General features: G+C 43.5%; 1 protein-coding gene across 4 annotated transcripts in view; it reads left to right on the top strand.

Moving 5' to 3' along the window:
• The window catches only part of AFF1 (ALF transcription elongation factor 1), a 122109-nt gene that overhangs the window by 60504 nt on the left and 34380 nt on the right, over window positions 1–27225 (top strand). For all 4 annotated transcript variants that reach the window (XM_082316510.1, XM_082316511.1, XM_082316508.1 and 1 more), the window contains 2 exons: window positions 24002–24046; window positions 26773–26859. In XM_082316510.1, coding sequence (XP_082172636.1) covers window positions 24002–24046; window positions 26773–26859 — 132 coding nt within the window. The remainder of the gene's footprint in view (window positions 1–24001; window positions 24047–26772; window positions 26860–27225) is intronic.

Here is a 27225-nt window from a genome sequence, read left to right as displayed (position 1 = left end):
GCACTGAAGGCAGGGAGAGGTGGCAGGCGACACGCATGTTAATGAGCTCGAAACAAAACGCAGCCACTGACAGCTTATCGTTGCCAGTTTCAAAAGTAAAGCCAGGCATTTATCTTGGAGGAGGTGACTGTGGTGGCCTCAACTGTTCCTCTGCCTGGTCTCCAGACTCCATCGCCCTGCAGTTGTAAGGTCTTTGATTGTAAGAGGTATAAAATGTTTGGGTTTTTTTGTTTTGTTTTGTTTGATTGTTTTTTATTTTAGATGTAGTTCTGGGAAGAATAAAAAACAAAACACAAACCCATGGTCTTTTGAAAATCCATGTTGCGCTTGATGTTAGGCAGCACTGACAGTTTTTTTTTTTTAGACTGGGGCGATAAGCTTGTTGAAATGAAAAGCTGAGGAGCCACTTTATTTCTGACCTGATATCTGTTTAAATGTGAGATATGTCTAAGGTTTGTTTAAAAATTATTTATGATTTATTTAAGAATTCCTTTGGAGTTTAAAGCAGAAAATTTTTCTGTCCTGGACACGGCTCAATCCATCAGTCCTCTGCAACCCAGACTGTGTTGGTGGGAGCATATTTTGGAAACCTTTACGGAAAACTGCACACTTCAATGGAGCCTCAAAACTGCAGTATCTCACCCTCTGTTAAAGTAAAATGAAGCAGGCAAAAAAAAGATAAACAGCTCGTTAGAGACCACAAATCCAAATTCCTTCACCTCTTTCCCTCCTCTCCTCCTGCATTTATGTTGCATTGGGTTTTCCCAGTGTTTTCTCTCCTACCCCCTTTCCTGCTGGACCACGCCGGGGGGCAGTGGGAAGGGCACAGTGTGCAAGGTGAGAGGGGTTGAACATGTGGCAACTCCTGAAGTTATTTTTCTGTAGACTAAAGTATACATCAGCTTTTCACAACGTACAGTTAGCTGGCTGTTCATCAGCCTTTCCCTTACAAGCATCTCTTAACAACCAGGACGGAGCTCGTCATTGGGGATTATATTGTGGCATAAAATGCCTAGATCTGGGATGGCACTTGCTCTTAGACACAACATGAGACATTTGCTTAGAAGAAACTGAACTTTGATTCCACCACTATCCTCTTACTGGGCATAGGGGTTGGCACCTTGGAAGACATTACGGGTGTTCACCCACATCTTTGTAAGAGAATGGATTGTATGTGTTTCTAGGAGGACTGGGGGGTTTAATTGCTTTTTTTTAAACCACTTGACAAAACAATTTATTTTTATAGTTTCTTCACGTGTGTATATAATGATACTCTAATGCTCAGGCTTGTGATAGCGCTTAGTCTGATCAACTCCATTTTATTTTTCTGCTTCTGTTTTGTATAAGAAAAATTTTAAAAAAAGAAAACCTCAACTTCACTATTAGGACACACTGAAAGGGTGCTATATCATTCCCAGTAACCATCCCTAGTCACTTGCATGTAAATATCCAAAGCTGTGTGGTCCAAGGCCTTTCTCGTAACCTTTAGGCATTGTGGTAAGCGTGAGCTGAAATGAATTGCAGCCAAAGAAAGGTTAACTACAGGATTCTCTGCTGCTAGTTGTTATACCAAATGCCCCAAGATGTATCCTTTTACTTGAGTCTTCTCCATGGCCCTTTTTGGCTCCCAGAAGTGAAAGCAGTTGCTACCTTTTATGCTCTTTTATGCTACCTTTAATGCTTTTATGCATTAATTTCATTTCTTTTTCCCCTCATTTGCTGTAGCAGCTCTATTGCAGGTACATCAGAGGCACTGACCCTGGTCACTGGTCCTTGGGGTGGTTTCATAGACACAAGCAGCTTGGGGGTTGGATGGAGTGCTATTGTTTATGGGGTCAGGCTTGCATACAGCTTTTGCATTTTTAAATACATAAACAGATTTTGGCTTCTCTTGTTTTTTCTCACCTGATGTGCATGCAGTATCTTAGGAGAAATCAAAGTCAATCCCAGTGGACAGGGGAGAATTATATGGCAGTGTTGTGTTTTGATTTGTTTGGGTTTTTTCGTTTTTTTTTTTTTTTTTCTAAACCAAGCCGTAGCGTGCAGGTGTAATTATGTAAACAGGAAAAGCTACTTGTATTTGATTTAATAGGTGCGTCCCACTGGATGCAAAAGACTTTCTTCCCTTTTGCGCGTCTCCTTTGGAAGAAGCCACATGTTTTATCCAGGCTGTACATAAACCAGCAATAAAATGCCAAAGCAGTTCTAATAGCTCATACGAAACATCCTCCACCAACCTGTTTGTAGATTTTTGAAACTCTCCGCACCGTTTCTTGCACAAGTGGAAAGTGCCAAAGGGACAGATGTTGCCAATTTGAACCGTACAGGGGGAAGGCAAATATTGCTAAGCAACGGTGTGCTTGAGAGAGCGTTTTTCGGAGAGGAGCCAAGGGAGTTATGCCTGAGATCGCTCGCAGCTTCTCATGGCTCGGTGCGAGGGAAGAGATTAAAAGTTCTTTCCTGTCAGGGCTGACGCCGCCAGCACAAAAGACACCATAACCTATTGACACTGATTAGGGCTGACAAGGGAATGTATGAAAACAGGAAATCTCCCCTGCCATGTAGGAAGGCAGTAAGACATGTTCACGGAGGTAAGTGCACCACACAGACGTGGCTCGGCACTAAGCTGCCTCTGCCAGGGCGATGTCAGACGTTGGCTTCAGGGAGAGGAGGTGCAACCCAAGCAGGCGGCCGAGCCCCGTGCAGTCCGGGGGGGCCTTGCCTGGGTCCAGCTTTCGCGTCTGGCTGGGAGCAGATTGCTGAAGGATGGGCTGGTGGGGAGAGGGGACTGTTTTCAGAGAGTCTTGTAATTGCAAGCTGCCTCATGTAAATCAAGTTAACTTCTCTAGTTATTGAAGGATGAAAGAGCTTATAAACAGGGCAAGTCTTAAAACACGTGTGTGTAGTTGTGCTCCTCTCCGGCCAAGCAGCACTTAATAGCTAAGTGCCAGGCTGGCGATCATTCTTCTGGTGGTCCTCAATGTCACTGGAGATGTTTCCTCAGAGAGTGAATTTGCCTGTTTCAAGCCTCTGAATTATTCTGGCAATATACCTCTGGTGTCTTGTTCATGAGATGTATTTTCAGGAGTGAAACACAGATTCGTCTTCCTACATTGGGCATCACATTAATACTCTCCTAATGCTATTTCAAGCACCTTATGATCTTTGATCTGATTTTTTGCATTGTTTGAGTGAAGGGAAATGGTTAGCACATGCTTTGTGTTTTATTTCTTACTTCCCGGGATTTTCACTGGGTACCAGTGAAGCACAGTGGAAATGGCATTTTGCAGCTTAAGGATGCTCCATAGGCATCGTCTGCATCAGCACAGTGATGCATGTTATGACAAGTCCGGTGGTACTGCTCTTGCTGCTTGGGCTCTGTTGTGATTGCAGTTCTCTTACCCCGTACAGGTGCTGCAGCAAGAAGTTGTTACCCTGTAGTATTGGTCAGCTCTCTGGTTTTCAGTGAGCATGAGTATTAAGAGGAGAAAAATTTTCCTGCTGTTTTGATGATGAGTAACTTGAGAGGGCAGCTGGTATAGTCCTGTATTGCAGAAGTGATTCCCAATGTTACCTGGTAGGGTGTGAGATTGCCAGAGCTCACCGAAGAAGGCAGCGTGTAACCACTGCCACCGTAGGGGCAGCAATATTGGCTAGAGCACAGCTCTAGCATCCTTGGCAGGGATGGGCTCAGAGTTGGGGGCCAGCTCTCTGCGAGCAGCCCTGCGCATGGGGACCTGACCTCTGCAGTCTCCAGCACTGGCCGCTTCTGAAGCTGAGGGCTGGTGCTAAACCAGTGATACACCGATCCTGAATTTCAACATCTCTGGCTGACGTGCTGTACCGTTTCCAAAGCTTGACTATACCAATACATTAATTTTTGAAATGACATTCAGAAAGTAGTGGTATTCTTGCCCTGGCATACCACTCAATGTAGTCTGTTTTCTATCAGTCATGCCTCTCTTATTTGTTTCCTTGTGTGGTTATTCTGTGCTTCGAAGTTTCAGGTCTCATTTTTCATTTTCACTGATGTCTAATGATGTTGCCATCTGAATTATCTTTAATATCCCCCTCCTTCCCAAGCTTTAGTTGTCAGTTTTCATCATCATAATGATGAGCATTTATTACTTAGACAATTACTTAGTGCTTAATTGTTTTAAGCAGCAGAATATTTTAATTCCCAGTTGGAAAAGGTGATATTCCTACCTTTCTGATCTCCTGCTTTTCAGAACACTAATTTCTCTTTCTGAACTGCGTTAGCAGTGTTATATTTTCTTGCCAAATTGTTCAGTTGGTCAAACGGTTCATAAATGTCATTAGATATTGAGGTGCTCTTTCTGCATGCAGTCAGGTGTAGCAAATAGTGCGAGACATGATCTTGGCAGTCCATCGTGCTCCGAGCAAAAGGTCTGGGTGCATTTCCCAGAGAGGCTCTGCTGTCAGCCCAGCTGCCTTTGCATATACCCAACCACATGGAAAACAAACTGCAGCTGCCCATGGACATGTCTTAGCATTTGTTTCAGACCCGGCAAGGGCTTGATGCTGGAAAGTGTCCTCTGCCCGCTCCCTTCCCCACAGCTACCTTCATCTAATAAAAGGCATTACTGCTTTCTATGAGTCCTGCTTCTCCAGGATACTGAATTTAACCATTTTGGCCTTTCTGCCTATTCTTAAGATGGAGATTTTCTTAGAATCATAGAATCATTAAGGTTGGAAAAGACCCTTAAGATCATCGAGTCCAACCGTTAACCTATTACTGCCAAGTACATCTATACCATGTCCTCGAGCACCACATCTATCCGTTCATTAAATACCTCCAGGGATGGAGACTCAACCACTTCCCTGGGCAGCCTGGTCCAATGCCTGACCACCCTTTTGGTGAAGAAGTTTTTCCTAATAGCCAACCTAAACTTCTCCTGGCGCAGCTTGAGGCCATTTTCTCCCATCCTATCCCTTGTTACTTGGGAGAAGAGACCAGCCCCCACCTTGCTACAGCCTCCTTTCAGGTAGCTGTAGAGAGCAATAAGGTCTCCCCTCAGCTTCCTCTTCTCCAGGCTAAACAACCCCAGCTCCCTCAGCCGCTCCTCATAAGACTTGTGCTCCAGACCCTTCACCAGCTTCGTTGCCCTTCTCTGGACACGCTCCAGCACCTCAATGTCCTTCTTGTAGGGAGGGGCCAGGATGCCATTGGCCCTCTTGGCCACCTGGGCACACTGCTGGCTCATGTTCAGGCGGCTGTCAGCCAACGCCCCCAGGTCCTTTTCCGCCAGGCAGCTCTCCAGCCACTCCTCCCCAAGCCTGTAGCGTTGCATGGGGTTGTTGTGACCCAAGTGCAGGACCCGGCACTCAGCCTTGTTGAACCTCATACAGTTGGCCCTGGCCCATCGATCCAGCCTGTCCAGGTCCCTCTGCAGGGCCTTCCTACCCTCCCGCAGATCAACACTGCCACCCAACAATTTCTTGAATCAAAGGAGGAAGGAACAAGTGTGATGTTTGCCTTGGCTGATGAGGAAATAGAGCTCAATAGTACTGGACTCATGGACTAATTTTTAACCAGTTAGTCACCTTTGATACTAGTAAAAAAATGAAACTTCACCTAAACTCCCATTACTTACAGAAACTCCAGTTTGGGTGACTTATCCAGATGTGCACTTTCCTTTCAAGATAAATAGTAACTATTGCTATTCAATACATTGCTGTATAGCTTAGGTTATGCCGCAGTCAGAAATATTATCTTGGCTGGTTTATTAAGCTTCATTAAGTCAAAAGAAAAATGTGTTCATTAAAAAAAAAAACACAAAGTTTTCAGATCTCTTTTCCTCTTTCACTCCTTGAATTTAGAAAGAATAGCAACAACATAGCAATGCTTGCTTTTTCCTTTTCTTGAGAGTTGTTAAGAAAATTAAGTTTCTGTATTAGCAGAATTTTGAGAGAACTTATCCCTCTTGAATCAGAGCCTAAATTCAAATATTTGTTTTAGTGCACTGTTGAATTCAATAAACAAAGCACCCCCAAAGGGAAAAATTCCTAAAGTTTAGAGATCAAACCCACAGAAATGCAGAAAATTTTGAGTGAGCACTTCCCCACGATTTTTAAGGCTAGCCGCTGTATGTATTTACAAGTATTTTTCTGTGTCTCTAGAATGAACACACTGGCAGGGTAACTGCACATTTTAAAAGTCTATTGTAAAATAAACAATGTGTGGAACAATTCCTTATTAACGCTGTGGTATATAGTTCTTTTAAAGCTTGTAGTTTTGGGGTTTTTTTTTAACATGGCATAAGAACACTAGTTTTTTTAAATATGCCTTATGCACACTGCATGTTGAATAGCAGTGGCTTATGAAGAACACGATAGGTTTTGGAAGATAGAGGGTGAATTCATGTAACAGGAGACAAAGTCATGTCAGATTTGGATCCTGCCAACCTACTCCTCCTTATACAAGGAATATTTTGGTTTCTTTCATCAGCCTGTCAGCTCATTGCTGTTCAGACTAAGTTGTAATTTAGGCTTGGTTGGACACCATCTGTTCACTAAAGGTTGAAAGGTGCAGTATTTTCAGCCTGAATGTTTTCACTTGAAGCAAGCATTTTACTAAAGGTGCTCTTGGCTGTCATGTTGCTTGTCTGTTTGCAGTTTTGCTTTGTTAATCCTTGGCTGGATGTGCTGAAAGAATACCATCTGCGCTTTACCGATGCAGAGGACAGGCTGACTTCCCTTGTCTCCTTGGTTTGCTGTACTGCAGAGCAGGGGCAGCTCCGTTCCTTCCCCTCCGCTAATACAGCGTTCGTGTTACCACAGTAATACTACACGTTTCCATAATGAAAGCAATAAGAGAAGCAGTGTGGTATTTATTTTCCTGTTTGCTATGGTAGCAGTAACCCCTTGGGTATGTCCTACCCTTTCCTTAGACATTTCCTCGGAGTCCTATAGCCCACAGCCTTCTGTGGTGCGCATGTAGGGAAACGCTTGTTGTCCAGCTTGCAGGAGGTTGTTTGGGGATTGCATGTGACACTGTCCCGATGTAGAGACTTTGCCTGAGAGGACATAAAGAACAAATTGCAGTACACAAAGGTGTTGAGCCCAATCCGTCGTATGACCACAGATCATTAACCTGCCTGCTCACATCCCTGAAGTATTTCAAATGGTTTGAGTATTTTGCCACTGGTTCACGGGAACTTTTCACACAAATATTGCCATCATATGAGCAGTTATGTATGAAAGAAAGTATAGACAGTAAAACAGTAATACAGAAAATCTGGAAATGAGTGTAGTGGATGAGAGCCACAAGTAATTAAGTCTTTTCCAGTTTGCTGTCCCCAAATGCTGCTTCAGGGAAAGATGCAGAAAGCTTTTCCTGAGGCAGAGGTTGGCTGGTGTCTTGGTAATTCTTGTAACCATCTCCCCTTGGCTGGATTTTAATTATAAGCCATTCAGACAGCATGTTAAATAAACAAAAAAGCTGCTTCTTCCCTCCAGATTGGACAGACAAGGAAAGAAACGGTGAACTAACCCTGTCCTGTCCTCTCAGCATCGCTTTGTTTTCTGCCAGCAATGTGAGCCTGGGAGGCTGATGGCCTGTGGCCTTCCTAATACACCTGACTGAGAGGGATCACTTCTCAAATGCCAGCCAGGTACGTAAGCTCAGCACCTCCCACTTCACTTAGCTGCAGATAAAAATTATATGTGACAGCTCTGCGGCACATAAGCCTGGCCATAAAGAATTTCTGGGACTTGGGAAACACCATCTGCAGTCTTTAATGCAGAGTTGAGGGGTTGATAAAAATGTCCTTTAAGGAACCATACGTTTTGAATCATAACAGAGGCAAGTATCTTCTACATATGGATTTTAAATATTAATTGTAGATCGGTTGTTCTAGGCACAGCACGAGCAAAGCAGGTCCTAGAAGACTGTCCAGCCCTGGCCTCTGTACCCACCTGGCAAACAAGCTGAGCGTGCTGCAGGCTTTACACTGAGTGCGCAAAGCTGTTTGCTGAGGAGAAGATGGAAGTGTCTGTGTGTCAAGTAATCAGTCAAATAATAATAATCATCTCCTAGCAGCAGGCCTTGTCAGCCTTGGACACTGCTTTTACAGCTGAAAGTTTAAGTTAAGGTACTTCAACAGATAGTTTTGTATACTGGAAAGGGTGAACAAGTAACTGGTGGACAGGACTTGCTGTGGTTTCCAGTCTTCTGTGGCAAGACAGGGGAGCTTTCTTAAGAAACTTGTCCAATACTCATCTCAGGTGGGATAGCTTTCATCTGTGTATACATGACTTAATAAGGCACTTCGCTGTCCCAACCCCAAAACATCAAGTCTAGAAATATTCTGTTTGCATTTAGGTCAGTTGTAAAACAATGGCGAAAGTTGCCTTTACAAGCAAAAGGATATCCTGCTATTTTTTTCCCACAGGTTAAGTTCTTTGGTTTGGAAGCATTTAAAAATATTTCTTAAATTTCCGTTAAGGTTTAAAAATAGCATCTAGGCTCTTTCTCAGTTAAGAACTTTGCTTTCTTAAGGAGAAATATAAAACTCCTGTCCTCTCAGCACACGCGCTTTCTTCTTTTTTTCCTTTGGGAATACTATCCTTGGACCCACTAACAAGCATCCCTTTATTCACTTCCCTCCCGCTTGCCATCTCTGATGATGCACCGGTGCTGGTGGCTGATGCCTTCCAGCTCCCCTCCAAGTTGTGTGGTCTGTCCCAGGCAGCAGCACAGAGCTGTGCCGGGTGCTGGCCTGGGGCTGGTGATGCTGCTTCAGGCTCCAGCCTGCTTCTTCAATTCCTTTGTTTTCCAAATTTTTATTTGCAGTGGTGGCAATGCAGAGAGGTGGCATGGGGTACTGCTCTTCAAAACAGATGGACAAATAAAAGGTCTCGGTTCAGAAAAGCAGTCCTATTAAGTATTAAAACAGTGCGAGAGCCTGCATCTCCAAGTCTTGTTTACTGAGTCATTAAGGGGAAGTGCATCAAGTGTCACCGCTGCCATCATAAATCTAACTCAGCTTGTTTTCCAAGGGGAAAGTGGTGTTTGGAAAGGGAAAAAACTTCTGAGACAGCAGCAGTTAATTATCTGAGGTGATCCCCAGAACCACAGGACACCTCTCACCACTAAAAATCCCAATTTCCTTGATGGTCTTAACAAATGTAGTTACTGTTTTCTTACCTTTTCATTGAACTCAAATGAAGATCAGGATTTACCATCAAATAATTTCTCACGCTTACATTAGGGGATTTGGAAATGAAATATACTAGCTGTAATAAAATAATGTCTACTACGTTACTGTTTCCATGGAAGGGAAACCATACTAGGGCCAAAATTATGGTTGACATCAGAAGTCAGCCTGCTTGCAGACTGTAGTTCTTATGTGATTTGAAGTTGCTTCCAATATGAATGCCCAGGGTTTTGTGATGGCTGGCACTGAGCATCCATAAGATACGCAGTAGTGGTCAAGAATGGGATGGGAAAGAGTGGAAGTTTGGGAAGCATGTGTAGGTTTTCAAGTGTTGCTAGATTTTTTTGGTTAGAGCAGTTGATTTGAGAACTGAAGTGCATCCTTTGTACTCACTCATTAATAAGTATCTTAATGCACAATTTTTTTTTATTTATTTTTTTTAAAGAACCAAAAAGTAGCTATGCTCGGCTTGGATCTAAGTGAATAGAATTTATTTGCAAAATGCTATTTGCTTTTAAGAGCCTAATTCCTGCTGACCTCCAGGAAAACATGGACCCTTAAATGGATAAATCACTTTAGGAAGTAAAGCTAGAGCTTCTGAGAAACTTGAAACCTTTGAAATATATACCCCATCATTTAAATTTCCGAACTTGTGCTGTATATTTATTTAATTACGGCATTTTGTGGTTTTCAAATAGCTTTGCTATAGTTGATGTATCACGCATATATATGTATTAGCCTCGATACAACATTCCTACTAATGATCATGTATTAAATTTTGCAGATAACGTTGATGCACCCTAATGCATGATTTCATGCTATTTTTCTTTAGAAAAATGTTAAAAATCATTATCTTTCAACCAGGTCTGAGCTGTTTTCCCTTCCAGCCCCCAGAATAATAATATCAAAGCTGTGATTTCTCCTCTTGCCCTGCTCCTTTCCTGTGACTATTTTATGTTAGCAAAAATTCATATGTAAATTTAGTTATGTCAGCAGAGCATAGATTTATTTTATTTATTCATCTGACAGATATTATCAACAAAAATCTCTTGTGACACGAGTTCTGTTTAGGTCTGCTGCTTGTACAGCTTCATCTGTATCAGCTGCAGTGACCAGCTTTTTTCTGGAGTAGGCTAGGTGTCAAGCTACTCAAAATACTGTAGAAAGTATATCTAATAGCTTAAATTGCAACGAGGAGATAGATATCTCCTCTCATCTCTGTCTCTCTCTCATATATCTCTCTCTCATATATATGTGAAATGAGAAAATACCTGAAATCATGGCTTGCTGCTCCTATTCAAATGCTTTTCATACCTGCAACATATACATTGAAAGACACCTTGTGTTTGTTCTGAAGGGAACAAGAGAACACAGACTCAGCCTGTTATTGACACAATAGTTACAGATTCATGTTAAGCAGTATTACAAATTATTGACTGGAGAGACTTTAAGGGGACAGTAGGTAAGAAAGTTTTGCAGGATTAAGGGGTTGAAAATAAATGATTGAGAGGTACTATAGAGATGGTAGTTACAATGGGGAGGTGCTTTTGTGCAAAGGTTCTTTACGTAGAGCAATTTACTAGTGAAATAATCATCCTTGGCTGGAGTTATGGTCTACATGGCTGGATGCAGGTGGTGCTGTACTTAATTTTCATGTTTAATTTGTTTGGATTTCAATTTTATTATTATTAGATGAAGACTAACAAGGGATGCACAAATTGCTTTCAGCAACTCAAGATTTTTAAAGAATCCTTTATTAAAACATATCAACAGTCCATTCCCTGAGAACAAAAAGCTCTTTGCTCCTTCAGACAAAGGAAGACAAAATAGCGATTTTTTTTTTTTCTTATGCTGTTTGAACACAAGAAGGAGGCCCATGCATTTATTTTTAGATTGAGCAAAATAATCCATCTCAGAGTTAGAAAAGCGTGTAAAATCTTTAAAGAATGTTTTATTTCCTCCAGGCGCCCACGCAGGAACATGACAGTACAACCATTGTTTACGGAGCATTTTGATGTAAAATGCTTAAATTGCCAGGATCATTCAGTGTCAGCCGAAGAAAGCAAGAGTAGAAGTTCATGGAAATGGTTTGATTTGTTTTCAAACCTGCGATGAGGCCGGTGGCAGGCTGGAGCTGCTCTCTTCTCTTGTGAGCTGGGCTGCTGGGTTGACATTGAGAAAGAAGCAGGAGAGTGCTTGGTGGTGTGGCATTGTTTCGGTGGAATAACTTCGTCGTTGCCTTGGAAAGCAGAAGAGTGGACTCAAATGGGTTAAGTGTGCTTGTGAAACCATCCACAGGGGACTTGGCTGCGTGCAAACTGCTGGTTAAACGCTGGTGCCCACAGAGGACCTGAAATAGCACCCAGAGAAATTATTTTAGAAGGCTCCTGTGGACTTTGAGACTGGTGGATTGGATTTGTAGTCTACAATGAATTCTTGTGTGTGAAAAACAGGCAAGCAGCATAAACACAAATGTGAAAACAAATGCATTTACAATGTAATTCTGAAGATTTTGTCTTGCTGGATGAGGGAGAGCCCTTCTGTACATTTCTGTGGTGCCTCAGCGTTGTTTTAGTGTGCATAAAGCAAAAAGTATAACACGGTTTTCGTTTTTCATGAAATACAGAAGTGAAAATGTTGCAAGCAATGGCAAGCAGATCCACTTTAGCTTTGCTTTGGTTTGCTGGAATTATTCCAGTCTTACTCCATTACGTTCAAGAACTAAGTCGGTGAGAGGGGAGACATAGGATGTGTTGCTTGTTTCTGCTCATCCTTGATCAGTAAACCCACCCAGCTGGCTACCTGGAGCTAGAACAAAACTCGAACAAATGCAGCCCCAAAACTGCATTTTTTTACACCTGCTGTGGTATGCAGTGCCTTGTTAGTCCTGCACTAGAACCAACTTTCTTCTCTTTCCACAAAGAGAGTCTGGTAACAAAGCTTTTACAGAATTGGTTTTCTGTCTCAGTTTTCTTTGTGTTTAATTTCCTCTTTTTGTCCCTCTTCTATCTTCTGGCATCTTTTTTGTTGTGGTGGTTGTGTTTTTGTTGAAATGAGGTGAGCTTGCTTCTTCTGTGCTAAAAATGATGCGTCTTGTGGTAATTTTTAACCTCCTGTGAAAATTAATCCTAGTCCTAGGCAACCTGCTGAGAAAATTGCCTTCCCTTCTCACGGGTTTGTCGTTCTCTGACAGCAGCTTCCTGAATTTCCTACAACAGCTCAAGCTGCTGTTACAGGGACTCTGCTGCCAAATAGTATCTCTACATTATTTTACAGTAGTAATGAAACCTCAGGCAATATTCCGCATAACAAAATGGCCTTTAAAATCTGTAGCTATAATTTATGCAGCCAGTCATTAAGGACATATTTAGCTCTGTACAATTTGAGATTTTAAACAAACAATATCAACAAAGATTTCACGACTAGATAATAAAAGTCCCTTGTTATTGTAAGTTTCTGAAATAAACGTTTTTGAGCTTAATACCAAAATAGCACCAAGGAAAACCGGAATCTATGCAAGTATTCCCACACTGAAGTTGGGGAAGGGATGGTCTGATCCTTAAAATACAGCTTGTTTTGAAGTCTTTGCACGCTCTTTTATCTGATTTGTTATTGACTTAATCCAAAGTTCACCCGCAACAGTGCAAAGACTTGCTCATCTCAGTAAGTTTTAGCTCAAATTCTGTATTTTTCCTTTTAAAAATGCTAATACTTTTTTGTATGAACTTTAAAAAAGAAACAAACAAACAAAAAACCAACCCCTACAGTTCCTGAACCTGAAAGAAATCAGAAAAAAATCTTGTATTAACTACCTGCCTGCACCTCTCTCTTACTTGATGCAATTTTGCTGCTTTCATTTGCTCTTCATCAGTGTCGCTGTTTCCCCTGTGTAGTCAGTTCTCCTGTGGTTTGTAGGGGTCGTCTTTACTGCAGCAGCTGTGATAGCAATGTTTTCACTTCATATATTCTTGCAAAAACACACGTGTTTACAAATGCAGGTGCCATATCTGAATAGTTTTGACTTTTATGTATGCGTGTTTTGGGTCAACCACACACCCTTTGAATCAGCTTCTCCTGCTGCTCCCGAATCCCTGCAGCATTGCAGATGGTGCAGGAATGTGGTAGAGAAACTCCTGTGCTATCCCAAGTGCTGGCTGTGCCTTCCCCGCAGACAGCTTTGCCGCCCGCTCAGCAGAGCTGCTTGCTGCGCAGCTGGGATGCTGCCGCTCTGAGCTGCGGTTAGTGAAGCCCTGCAGAGCGCCCGGGGCTTGTTCTGTACTGTTCCCAGCTCCGTGGGCTCTGCAGCCCCGCAGCGCTGTGAAGAGGAGCCAGCTGGCTTAAAAATCTCTGCTCCTTGTGTGTGGGCTCTTTACTGATCTCGATCCTCCACCAGTGATGTTGGTGCAAGATTTGCCTTTGGCTTCAGGTTGCTCTCACAAGCCAAGGAACCCACCTGCAGACAGGGAAAGTTGGCACGGTAGCGGACAGCAGCTGTTTGTTTTCTCCCTCCGTAAGTGAAATCAGGTTCACCTAAGTGGTTGGTGGTGCCAGATCTGAACAAGTTGCATTATATGAGAAGGGGTGGATGCTGATAAAACCTGTGGGTTGGAAATGAAAATGTGGTTTTGTGCCCCAGAGAGCTGTTGAGGTTAATAAGTTTCACCAGCACGTCCTGCACTTCAAAACCGAGTCATCACTTTCTTTTGTTTCCAATCTGTTTAGCTACAAGCAATTAAAAAAACCCTGACCCGTAGTTCAGAGTATCAAGGCGAAAAACAGTGGGGGAAAAAAAAAAAACAACAGTGAAAATAGGGCATCATGACACAATCTTACCTATTTGCGTGCTTTCTAGGGAAAAGGAAATGTGCTGGTAGCAAAGCATACATTGATTGCATGGGAGGTTTTCTTTGTGTCTTTTTGAAAATCTAAAATACCAGGTTCATAAAGTCTTTGAAATTACTATTTTCAAGTTATGCTGTATCAGGTGCAATATAAGAGGCACTTCAGAGGAGAATTGTAACACTTTTTCCACTGCAGTTCATTGGAATTTTACCACTGTAGTAGCAAGGTTAAGCTGTGAAGTGTTGGTGGTTGGCTCTCGATCCAAAGGGTTTACCAAACATCGGAAGCTGTGTAAAATTAAGACCTCTGCTCCCTCCAGGTGCACTGAGCGTTAGTGGGAATGCGCTCTCCTTACCCCTCCGCTGCACCACTTTTGGTATTCATCTGGTGCTGTGGCCAGGTGATCAAAGGAGCTGAATCCACAGAAGGGGAATGATTGTCTGCCAGGTTAAGTCCTGGACTGTCTCGGTGCAGGCACAGGCCAGTGCCAGGGGAAGGGAGGGGCAGCAGAGGGGTGCCTGTGGCCAGGGCCCGTGCTGTCACTTGTCCTGGCAGCCACTGAGGGCTGCGTCGCCTTCCCCGTGCCGTCAAACCTCACCCTTGAGCCTCACAACAGTTTCTGCTTCAAAATTACTTTTGCTTTGTCTTCCCTTCTCCTCCCTGGCCCCGACTTGAGGCAAAAGGCTGAAAAGCAGAGTCCTGTTTTTGGTGACTGCTGGCGGCTGACTCGCTCGCCTGCCCAAAAGACTTGCGGGGCTGATTTTTGCCTCAAGGCTACTGTTTTAGTTGGGCTTACTTTATAGCAGTTCCTTTTGTGTCTTCTGAGATTCAATACTGCTAAAATAAATATTGTTTACTGCAAGGTTCATGCTTAATGCTGGCTGAGATCATACAAGACGAATCAAAATGTAAAGCTCGCAGGCATGATAATGTTGTTAGCATTGCTATTGAATTAGTCTTGGCTTGCCTTTCTGTTCCCCCCTCATCCTCCCCCCTCCCCTTTTTTTTAGCATATCTTAACAATTGCTAGTCATGGTAAGAGAATTTTGTTGAATTGAGTGGATACTGTTTGAAAGATTGTTAGGGAACCTGTCTATCTACAAAATAAACCTTTAGCTGGTTGAGTTGGAAAAACTTTTTGTTTGTCACCCTAAGAAAGGGTTCCCCATGCATCAGACACTTTTGGGAATCAGTGAGTGTGTGAGAGAGAGTGATCAGTTGAACGAGTGCACTGTGTCTGCAGCAAAATATAAACATCTTTTAAAAACGTGCTTAACGACCACCCATGCTGATAGTTTGCTCGCAGGGTGGTGCCTGTCTGACTAGAAATGATTTTAATCACAAATGTATTCACACAGTCCTCATATTTGTTCTGATAAATGCTCTCCTGAATAGATAACTAGGAATTGTTCCTTCAGCTTTCCCTGAAAGCAGCTCTGTCTCCACATCCTCTAAAAAAAGGTGGATGGACTAAGCCAGGTTTGAGATCATTGGACCTGTCTTTGTATCACAGATGTATTTTAATCTGTTTTGTGATATGGAACATTTAAATATCCTTGGCAGAGAATATGCTTGGTGTCTGGTGTTCCTCAAGGTAGCATGTGAAAACCTTTATGAATTTGTGTGTTTACGTGTTTGTTTTGCTCAACAAAGTAATTCAAGCTTCAAATTTTGGCAGCCTTTTTCAGTACACAGCAGAACATTATTGCATCCATAATCAACCATTAGTAGAGGCTTGTTTAAAATATGTATTGTCATTTTTGTTGGCTGGGTCATTTTGGAAATGTGCGTGTGTGTGCATCTCGCATCTATCTGTAGTATGGAGAGGAGGGATTTTTAACTACACAAAAATGCAGGTGGAAAGTTGCTTTGAAGAGTAAGTTAGCATGCAATCCCTAGTGTGACTTGTGCGTGAGTAGGAGAGTCTATCTAATACGCAAGATCTCCTCCTGCTCTGAGCTGGTTAAGCACATACGGGTGAAGTGAGGACAGGATGGTAGGTTTTGGTCTGATTTTGTCCTGCCTGTTGTTTTCAAACTAACCCTTCACACGTATGCAATTTTGTGATCTTCATTGCATTCAAATGGCAAAAACCCATGCATTTGACATGAAAAAATAAATGTAAAGCTAAATATTTATATTAAAATATAGTAGCATATGGGAAGCAGCTGTAAATGTGACTTCTTTTTTAGCACAAACAGGTGACCTCTGCTAATAGTTGCAGTGGCAAAGCTGTCATTAGGAAACAAAAAACCTGTCAACACAATGAAGGGCATGGAACTCATAACTGGCTTTTCTCATCCTTGCTGCGCTGCTCGCTTGGGTTTTCTCAGCAAAAATTTCTAGTCTGAAATCAGGCAAAGAGCAGGAGCTGGTATACTTGAGCTACACACACACATTGCAAATCTATTTTGATTAGGAGGAGATAGCAGGCAGCACATGAAATGCACGCGTGCTGTAGCTGTTCTTCACCTACACCACCTGGGTATCTACAGGCACCGGTGTCACCTGAGATGAAGGAGACGGAGAAGCAGGGGGCTTGTTTGTGCGCAGGATGTCAGAGGGGCAGCTCTAAATGGGCTGTGACAGCAGAGGCAAGCAAATAAGCAGAAATAAGCAGTCGGGTGGAAATTACTGAGATGAGAAGGAACAGAAAGGTCTGCAACACCTTAGTGCTTGCCTGAAAGGCAGCCCGTATCCGTTCCAGTTAATATCTGCTTCCAGACCTCCTGTCCTTGTCTTTGTGCAAGCTGTACTCTGTTACCTCCACTGGTCTTGTTTGAGCCCACACATCTCAGCAGTGCCACTCGGTGACTTCTGAAATAATGCATGGCCAACTCTCTCTTGGAGACAATTTTTTTGACAGCCTGCTTGAAAGTATTCTGCCACAGCCTCCTGACGAGGCAAGCTATTTAAAAACCAAGGAGAAAAGCTTCAGCCTCCCACTTCCATGTATGAGAGCTGTATGGTGCGTACGGTCCTTCAGCTCCATTTGGCACATGTGGCAGAGTGGGATAAAAATGTGTGCTGTAAATTGTAATGGAATAGCTTTTAAAAAAAGAAGCAACCTTAGAAGCTCTTGAACCCCATTCTCATTAGCAAAAAAAGCACTGCATATTCCTTGTAGTATCTATGGCAAAACCTTATTTTTAAAAAGATGCCCAGTTTTTTTTGTTTCCCAGCTTTGGCCAGTGTTGACTGTGTTGTGCCAGAGAGGAGAAAGCCAGGCTCTTGCAAGGGTTCTTTCAACATCTCTCTGGTTTTCCCCTTCCCCCTCTAGCCATCACGCTGAGACCAGGGAGCAGGCTGCTGGTCCCTCCTGCTGTGACAGTCTAGCGGGTGTAACTGTGTCAGCAGGAAAAGAGCGCTGTGCCGGGAGGGTTGACGCTGTCCCTTTCCTGTGTTACTCCCTGGTTGGGGCACCGCACCGCTTCTGGATGACGGTTGGGTGTCTGGCCCACATATTGTCGTGGCCAGTGGGGCATCTCATTTGCGTACCAGGTGGTTCCTCAAGCAGTTTAGTCTGGTTTGGGGTGATTCTTCTCCCGGTTTCCTCGTTCATCTCTCTTTAGCGTGTCTAACAGAGCTGTGCAAGGCTCAGGGCCTGAGCAGAGCTTTGTGCTCATGAAAGTGCATGGTTTTTTGGAATTGCTTGTGAAGAGAGGACTTGGAGGTATTTCCGAGAGTTTTGTCACATGGTTTCTATGCAGCTTGAATGGAGTGCCTGTGCAGATTTTACATTGTTTTCTAAATTAAGAGCTCCTCCTCTTCTTTTGCAGATACGTGCACCTGTGCATTTTTGCAAGCCTGTTGTAGTAAAGGCAGACTAGTTCCTCATGTAACTTCTAGGGCTTCTTATGTTTGTGTAGATGCTTGAAATTATATTGGCCCCAATCCTGAAGTCTTTTTCAGCTCAGGATCGAAGTAGTACTGAATCTTTCAGTGGCTGAGGTTTTTTTTTTTGACTTTTAATGGGCAAGGGTAAATCCCATCACATAGTCAAATCAGCAGATCATGTGCTACCCTAGTATGTATGGGGAGGGGATCACAAAATCTTTCACAGCCAAATTTCTAATAGATGCTTTAACTGTTAATTTCCCTTCTTTTCACCTCCTTTAGCATAAGGAAAGATAGTTCTCATGTGATTGAATGCATTATGGTACAGGAGACAAGCATTTAACTTCCTCAGGGGAAGCACGATGCTATAGAGCGAAGCAAAATACTCTTTACCTCATCAGCTGCAGTAGGTTATCACGTAGATGGTAATTCCTGCAGGTCTCTAGCTTTTGAGTTCTTTATGCTCTAATAAAGTGAAAGCATCAATGTCTTTATTACTCTGGTAAGAAAGAAACTGCATTAAAATTTATCACCCAAGCATGTGATATTTATATACATTTTTGCTTTCTGTAACCATACGTTGGCTTTCTGGCTACATTATTATGTTGTGCTGTGTGTGTTTAAGTGAGCAGAAAGGGAGTTGCTGGAATCTGGAGGAATTAATCAATTAATCTCTCAAAAGTAACTTCCTCAACTGCATTTTCCCAGAAGGAGAACAAGTACAGCAGCATTTTCTGAAATGATTCTGAATTGGATGTCCTTCCCCACATCATTATCTGGGCAATGCACTTGCGTATATCAGAGGTTTCCAAAGTGGTGTACCTACAGTAGATGCTAAATGAAAGTGCACAACTTTTTTGTCAAAAAAACCCAAATCAAAACAAAATAACCTTCCCCCCAAAACCCTGGAAATATATGGTACCTCTTTTTTTATTTTATTTAAACTTTCATAGGTATCTGCATAGAGATTTCTTCTTGGCTGAGGTCAGTAGTAGTGAGGAAAAAAGAAGTGGGTGATTTTGTGCAACTGCCCAGGGGAGAGAGTGGATGTGGGATTTAGGTCATGCTGGTCTGAGCTATTATGTTGAAGTTATGTTGAACCAAAAGGTTTGAGTGAAGTCCTTTTCAGAAAACTTCAGCTATACCTAACAGTATTTCTGACATACTGCCTTGTAGCACTGTCTTTTGTAAACCTTGAGATGATATGTCTTCGCAAAATATTACTTGGCCTTCATCAGCCAGTTGTGCAGGTTGGTGAATTAGAAATAAATATATATTGCAAAAATTATAAAAAGGAAAGAATGTGGCAGTGTCTCACCATTTTAATAGCATGTTGCTTGTTCTTTAGTAACTGAGAGGCTTAAAAATCATATTAATGGTAGTCTCTGGATTTGTCTGTAGTCAAAATTTATTTAATGGCTTTGGCTTTATGTTTATCCAGCTTTTTGTTCCAAAAACCTTAAAACCAAACTTGACATCGTGAAATGTCTGTTATGCCAATTAAGTCTGTGAGTCCTCATCAAAGAGATACTTGATTTTGTTTTGATGACCTTTTTAAACCTTTCTCTTTGCTTTTTAAGCTTGCAAGTAAGGAAGTCATCTATTAAATTAGCTTTGCAAAACTTGTTATGGAAATTCATCAGTCCAGATTCTGCTCCCATCGTGTATTATCATATGAGTCTACTTTTAAATTTGTCCTTTAAATTATTGGTCACGTAACAGGCATGAACTGTGTTAACGAGTCTGTGTCTAGCTGTTTCCTGGGATTTTTGTGGATAAGCACTGCAAATTACAAAGGTGGCAGTTTCTTCTGCCTGCTCTCTTAAAGTAGTTTTCTGTCTTTCTGAACAAGATTTCTTTCCAAGTTACATCCATTTGTTTAACCTCTCCAGAATCTGTGGGCCTGCATCAGCAGAGGAACTGGGCTGGGGTCCTGGGTCAGATGTGAGTACCTGCCTGCAGCTGGATGTGCACATCTGGCTCTGGCGGTGCCTTCTGCTGGGGGAGATGGTAAATGGAGAAGCATGCTGCCCTGCAGATGTTTTTGGAGGCTGAGAGATCACTGGGAAGTGGGCTTTTGCTTGAGCAAAACCAGACTTTTTGGAACATAAATTAGTATCATTGCTGAGGGGGGTGGCTGTTAACTGAAGCGCAGCATCGGTTTGGATGGGAATGTTGGCATTAAAAAGCAAAACCAAAACAAAACCCCAGCACCGCAATGGTTCTGGATGTCCTGTGCTTGTGCTTGACTTCGGCCATCAAAATGTTTCATGAGCAGCACTCAGAGGCATCCCTGTCATTCCCAAACTGACAGTGAGTATGAATGTGGCATGAGGAAATCCTAGCTGGAGATTGTGCAGATGTCGGTGTCAGCCAGCCAATATGCACAGGGCTTAAATCGAGTTGTCTCTGGGGAGTATGTTACAGTGTTCCCTGTAAAGGCTGTAAAACTGCTAGCAGGGATAGACAGCAACGTGTAATATTTGATCTTCTACACCCACAGTCCTCAGTGGAGCTGTCCTCAGTGATTTCTTTGGCTTTAGGGCTTTTTAACTCTTCTTTGAGCAACATTGTATTTCTCCTTTTCCCCAAACTCTTCTTGAAACTGGCAAGGACGGCCCTTGCTGCTGGGCGGTAATTGTGGTTTAATGGTAGTTTACAGGCCGAAACACAGCCGAAATGTAACTTGAAGAAAAAAAAAATGGGCAAAAAATTACTCAGCATGCAGAAAAGCCCTGCTCCTTCAGGCGCTGGATGCATAGCTTTGTAAAAAATGGGGATTCCTCAGACACTGCAGCTGAGACGGAGCGAAAGGGTGCGTGGCCGCCCTCACCAGGGCCGGTGGGTCTGGGGCACAGGCTGTAGAAATGACAGTCGCAGTCCTGCCTGAGAGACAGGAGGGTTCCCCAGTGCAGTCAAATGGCTCTGACCAGTTTTGTTGTGGTTTTGGCACTGAAAACAAATTTTCTGTGCATGTCCTGAACAGTCTGTGATTTTAATCTCTAGAGCAAACGTTTCCCCATGTATTTGATACAGGTGTTGCAAGTCCATTTGTGGGCAGCAGTTTTGTTTGCCTGTTGCACATTTTACTGCTGGTGAAAGTGTTGTTCGGTTTTTCAGTCTTTGGGTGCAGCAGGACAGCAGAACAGAGATTAAAGATGCCTGAAAACCCATGCTCTTCAGGGAGAGTCTCCAGCAGGGGCATGGGCTTCCTAGCATGTCCTAACTTAGTGGCTTGGAGTAAACTGCTGGCCAAAGACAAAAGCAATCCTGAGCATCCCTGGTACCTTATGTTCTGTATCCCCAGAGCTGCATGTATTTTGAGGGCATGTACTTAAACCTTGTGTCTTAAAAAAAAAAATAATAAAAAATATAGAAGCCCTTGTGCTGTTGATGCAGACTTCTGCAGTTCAGTATCATGTGTTTCCTTTCCTTTAAATTTTGTGCCATGAAGAAGAAAGTGGTTTCTGCTAAGCCACCGGGCCTGTGAAGAACAGCAGACAGTCACTGAACAGTGCCCTTTGGGGTTACAATAAATCCTCCTGACAATTGCACTATAAATACTCATTGTATGTAAACCTGTATCGATTTCAAAGCCTCTTCAGGCTTATCTGAAAGACCTTCAAGAAGGGGTGTGAGTTGTTTGGCAGGGATAAGAGAGGTCCAAACTGGCTGTTGCAGATATTCTCTGATTCTCAGGTTAATTGAATTCCACTTTTGTCATCAGTTATCACCTCATAAAACTTAAGTTTCTGGAATGGGCGAAGCAAACTGATTTTGATTTGTTGCAATCAATCCATTGTAGAGAGAGTTTTTGAATACTTTGTCCAGGCAGGAACTCGATTCCTTATCTGTTTTGTGGGAAGGGTTTTTACTGTGGTGCTCTCATGGGATATCTCAGGAGCTTTTTGAAGCAATCTGCTAGTTGAACGCTGCTTTTCTGTACAGCAAGATGCAAGTTTTTGAGTCTGCTGTCCACCACTTATTAAATTAAGAAGTAAATTAAGTGGTTGAGCTACCAGGTTAAGCTTGCTGGGAAGAAAAAGAGGAAAAGAGGGATCCCTTTTTGGCACTGTGAGTTATGAAGCATCCCGATCTCTTGCCACGTGGTAGAAGTCGCCTGCTCTTTGCTCTCCCTCTCCCATCCTCCTGCCTGCTGTGGGATGCTTCTGCAAGCCTTGCTAGGTCCCAGCCCCTTGCTTTCATTCGCGTGACTCATCTGGCCGTGCCTCAGCTTCCGTTTGTCTCCGGGTGAGTAAGGTCAGAAGCAGCTATCTGTGCATGATTTTCTGAAGAAAAGTCAAATCTTTTATCAAATGAGCCCTGCCTCGATGAGAGCTTTATGTAGACACAGACAAATGAGGTTGCAGTGAAAAGAGATTCCTCATCTCCTCTTCTCCCTCCAATGTAAATAGTGCAGCATATGGGAAACAGATGCGTGAGTTTTCTGTATGAGTGCTAAGGATGGCACTTTTTGACTCTAATAAAGTGTTTGCATGCTTTGCTGTTTACCTCGCTCTGGAGAAGATCCTTCTGATCAGGCACTGTAGCTCACTGCCCTCTTCCTTTAACATGAGGAACATCTTCCTGGCCTTTCCCTTTCAGCAATTACACCGATAGCTGGATGTTTCCATTGAACCTCTTGTTTATAAGCAAGAAACTGGTCTTGGATGCACTTTGCTCGTTATAACTGCTCAGCTCTTTGGTTGTTTTTCATTTCAGTTTCCTTTAATGATATCAGTTGGGAAAGGACATGTAAATGACAGGTACTTTCAAAGCACATGCCTTGCTAGTAGATGAGAAGCCGATCTGTCAAAGCGAAGTGATGTTCCCCGTGGCCAGGCGGCAGGTCAGTGTGTGGAAGCAGCACGGGTCCTGGTGCGGAGCATCCCCAGCACCTGGTGCTGCCGGTGGCGCTGGAAGGAGGGCACTGCTGCTGTATCCTCTCCCGCCGCACACAGCCTGGGCATGGGGCAGGTGGGCTCTCTCAGGGGGCATCGCCGCTAGCCCTGGCTGTGCAGTCACCCGCGTCCCCACGTGCCTCGGGAACAGGAGGTGTTCGCTGCGCTTGTCCCAGCCCCCGCCTTGCCCACGCTGCCGATGTGTGGTGTCGCGTGTGTGCAGAGGGGTGTTCTGCCAGGAGCTGCTAAGTGGTTTTGCTGATACATTAAAAGCAGATTTAGGTGTTTGCACAAGCTGCCATGTCTGCTGTTTGTTATATAACTGGCAAATATTAGCATTGCTTTTGCTTTGTACTCTTCCCCAGAGCTTCGTCATGCCTGGGCTCGTGAGCTTGGTTGAAGGCAGCTGCAGGCACTGCCGCGGCTGTTTCCTGATCCCCTTCAGGTGGTGGTGGTGGAGTGCCAGGGCATCACCAGGGAGCTGGCCCCGGTCAGGGGTCCTCACCACGCTTGTGTTGAGGAGCCCCGGACCCAGCCAGGAGGGCATGTGGTGGTCACTGCCTGGGCTCCAGCAAAACAGGTGGGGGAGGTACAGGGGCAGTCCCTTAATCCAGATCCAGGTCATCTGCAGGCTTTTCTAGAAATCACCATGTTGCTCCTACCTAGCGGTATGTTCAAGGTTTTATTCTGAACTGCACAAGTTACAATTATATTGCTTTTCCATTTTTTAATGGCAGTTGATGTTCCCATGAGTTCAAGAGCTGGCATTCAAGTGCCTGGTGCACGATTCCTCCAGTTAAAACCACCTCTACTTTGCCTTTTCCAAGCTTAGGGCTTTATACTGGCTTCTTTTTCTGCTGAGTCCACATGAGTGCATAGAAGACTGCAAGTCATAAAACAAGAGGAATCCTGTCAGCTGAACGAGCACCATTGTTTAATGATCTCTGTTTCTCTTTATGTGATTTCCTCAAGAGATGCTGTTTGGAGACACTTCCCTGTTTCTCATCTTTCTTAGAATATATCTTCTACCAAAGACTTGAAAACAACAGGCTTTGTAGAAGTGCATTATTAACTGCCCTTCTGATGGGGCTTTTATATCTTATTAGCATTTTGTTATTAATGGACTTCCATCAAATGTATAGAACCATTGGTAAGCAAATGTTTGATGGGTGCATCTGTTTGTCTCATGTCAGTTAGTAAAAACAAAACAAACTCATGCTGCTTTCTTCTTTTTTATTGTAGCAAACCTTCCCCAGTGATGTCCACTCCATTGAAGAAATTTTGAAGGTAGGTGCTCTTAAATAATAGATATCTGTGTTTGCTTGTATTTTGCATGCATTAGTGTGTGGGGAAAAAATACCGCTCTGCTTCTGTCAGCGGATGTTGCAATCACTGAAAGTGTGGTTTGGGGTACACTGTGGAGAAGTAAAGATAAAAGTTAGCTTCGGATGCAGCTGGAGTTGTAAGACCGGTCTTTCTATCAGTATAGAAGTGTAATATAGTCTGGTGCAGTCCACGAGCAAGACTGACAAGTCATCTGAAACAGCCAGAGCTGCTCCTTCGTCAAGTCAGGGGGTTGCCGTCACTGAGCGCACTTCCTCCAAAGGCACTGGATGTGCTGCCTCCTGTCCGTGCTGCCAACCTCAGCAGCGTGGCCCTGAACGGGAGCGTGCACCTGCATCCTTCCCACCCACCTGCACGCGGCACCGCTGCTGGCCTGCTTCTCCTTCGCTGTAATTCTAGTCGGTTTGTGCAAAGCTAAGCCAGCTCTGCTGCAAAACTGTCCCTGTAACCTTGTGTCAGAGCTGGCTCTGTCAGCAGTGCACAATCTCCCAGTAGCTGGGTCTGAGCATGTGTCACTCATTCACTGTGCACGATGTAAAAGGCACTGTGATCTGCAAGCTGGTCATGCTGATACTGATGAGAAGACAGTTCCTTGGTGTCAAATATTATTCTGAGACACTGAAGTCCTAACGGAGGTGTTTGGTTTCTGCTATTCGCTTCCCTCACTGTTGCTTCAGGTTGCAAAATCCTGATGCCTTTCTTGCTCTCAAGAAGCTGTTGCTGGGGCAGCGTTTTAGCTGAAAGGTAGTTGTGCAGAGGTGCTCACTAGCTGCTGTGTGCTGGTTGGTGTTGCAGCACGAGTACTCCGCCTGGAAGTACTGCATCCTTCTGTGTTTCACGAGACATCCTGTTTTCTTGCCTGTTAGTAATGCATAAGACTATTTTTATAGCAACCACATGGAAGCATGTACAAATACATAAAGAGGTGTAGTGCAGTATATTGAGGAGTTTATCATCTATTGAAAGATTGCACAGCTAGTGAGTGAAGTGAGCAATGAACTGAACAGTGGGAGGGAGAAAGGAGGCTGCAAGGGTGGTAACAGTGCGATCAAATAGTTACCTTGGTTAGTTGTAGGCTGCTTCTAGTTCTTGCACAGAAACCCCTGTAGATTGCTCTGATCCCTGCTTATACAGCCAAAGGTAGCAATGTGGTTTTGTTCCCTGTAAATCTTTGCATTTCATGTTATTAATGGATAAGGATAGTTTCCTAATAGATAAGGGATGCTTCTGAATTTTCATATTTGTGCCTTGATGAAAAAATGGCACTTGTAAATTATGACATTAGTAGAGCTTTTCACACTTCAGTCTATTTGGTGCCAAAAGTGCAAAAATGTACTTTGCACTGACATGTTCCTCGTTCATTTCTTTTAAGCCCCTGAGCAAACTGCGTGTGGTGCATGCTTGCCATGAGATGTGTTCAGCATGAACATAATTCCTAACTTTCTGAGCTGAGCAAAGTGCCAGTATTGTGTTACTCTGCGTGCTGCTTTCTGCAGGAAGCTGGCAGGGAGCAGCTGTGATGACAGCCACTCTGGATGGGGATGGTGGGTGCACACCCACAGTACAGGGGTGATGTTGGGCTGGGGGGGAAATCCTGGGAGAACTATTCCTGGAAAGGCAGTGAGGGTGACAGGCCATATGAATTCATTTACTTCTTGGAGTGACTATTATGCTCTTCAGGATTTAAAACTTGAGGATCAGGAGCCAAGCAAAGTCTGTCTTGTGTAATTTCAACAAGGTGTTTCTGAATTTCTGAGCCCCAACTTCCCCAAAGGCCTCATCAAGATTAACCCCCATTGAAGTATTTTAGCACATGTTCAAGACAAAGATCCTTGTCTGTGCTGGGCTTTTCATGTGTATTCATTGCAGTGCAAGCCAAGACTTTAGCACACTTCTCTGGGCCCAGCTGTGGTGCCAGAAGAGGCGGGTTGGAGGTTGATCTCGCCTGCCGAGCCCTATCCCATAGCTGTTTGTGCTCTGCTTTCACCTGGACCATGGCTGAGCCCAAGAAGCTGGTACCCAGCAGTGATGATGGGTGAGAGTAAAGGCAGGGGAACAGGGCAGAAGGATTCCTAAAGACGTAGCACGTGGGGCAGTCTTTTTCTTTGGTTTGAAACCACGTCCCGGAGCTCTGTGTCAAAGACATCTTGGTCGGTCAGAGCAAAAGCCAGTGTTTCAGACAGAATAGCATGGGGAGCAGCTGGTAGTCAGAGCTCTCTGGCTGACCTCCTCGAGTTATGAAAAGCCTTTTGGAGTGTTGTTGCTGTAAGGGGATATAAGAACTTCCGTAATAGGCAAGTCCTGCGCTTTGAAAAGCCCTAGAACTACTCATATACGGGTTTTATTTACTTTTCCTTTTATTAACTGTGATAGCTGTAAGGCTGAGGCCTAATCCTGCAAACGCAGTAAGTACTTAACTCTCCACAAGCTTCACTGAGATTGCTGTTACTTGGGCAATGCAAGTATGCTTGCAGAAAAGGACCAAGTCCTCACCATGGTCTGGCTGCTGCGCTCAAAGAAGGGCTTCTCATTGTGGTACCGTCTCTTGGGATTACCATCGGGTCGACAAGGACTTTTTTGGTAGATCCGTATGAATCTCTTAAGCGTAAAACTTCACCTGCGTGTATCAGCAAAAATACTGTAAGCTGCTTCTCTCAATCTCTTTCCAGGAAATGACCCACTCATGGCCACCTCCCCTGACAGCTATTCATACGCCTAGTACAGCAGAGCCTTCCAAATTTCCGTTCCCAGCAAAGGTAAAACACCCTCTTTTTGCCAGGGCTTTTGATAAATTAGAAAAGAGCTTTCCGGCTCTTGCATGTGTTTTCATCTGATTTTGTCCTCCTTTCTAAATGCTGTTAGGAGAGATTATCGTTAGAAGAAGTCAGATAAATTAAAGCACAATGGATCTCGAGTTGTGTAACGGCTGCTTGCAACGCATCGTTTTACTGAGAATTAGATCAGATTGTGCTTCTGAGTAATTGTTTTTGAGTGGGCTATGTAGTAAAGTAATTATCTTTCCTCTTTTTTATTTTTTAAGCAAGCTTTGTATTTTTAGAGTTGTAAGACATCTGAGCCAGAGGGGGGGTGAATGAATAATGTTTCAGTGACTTACACATTTT

This window comes from Platalea leucorodia, assembly GCF_965183815.1.
Source record: "Platalea leucorodia genome assembly, chromosome: 6".
Lineage (NCBI taxonomy): Eukaryota > Metazoa > Chordata > Aves > Pelecaniformes > Threskiornithidae > Platalea > Platalea leucorodia.
The sequence above is the reverse complement of the archived record's forward strand: the minus strand, read 5'-3'. Positions and strand labels throughout refer to the sequence as shown.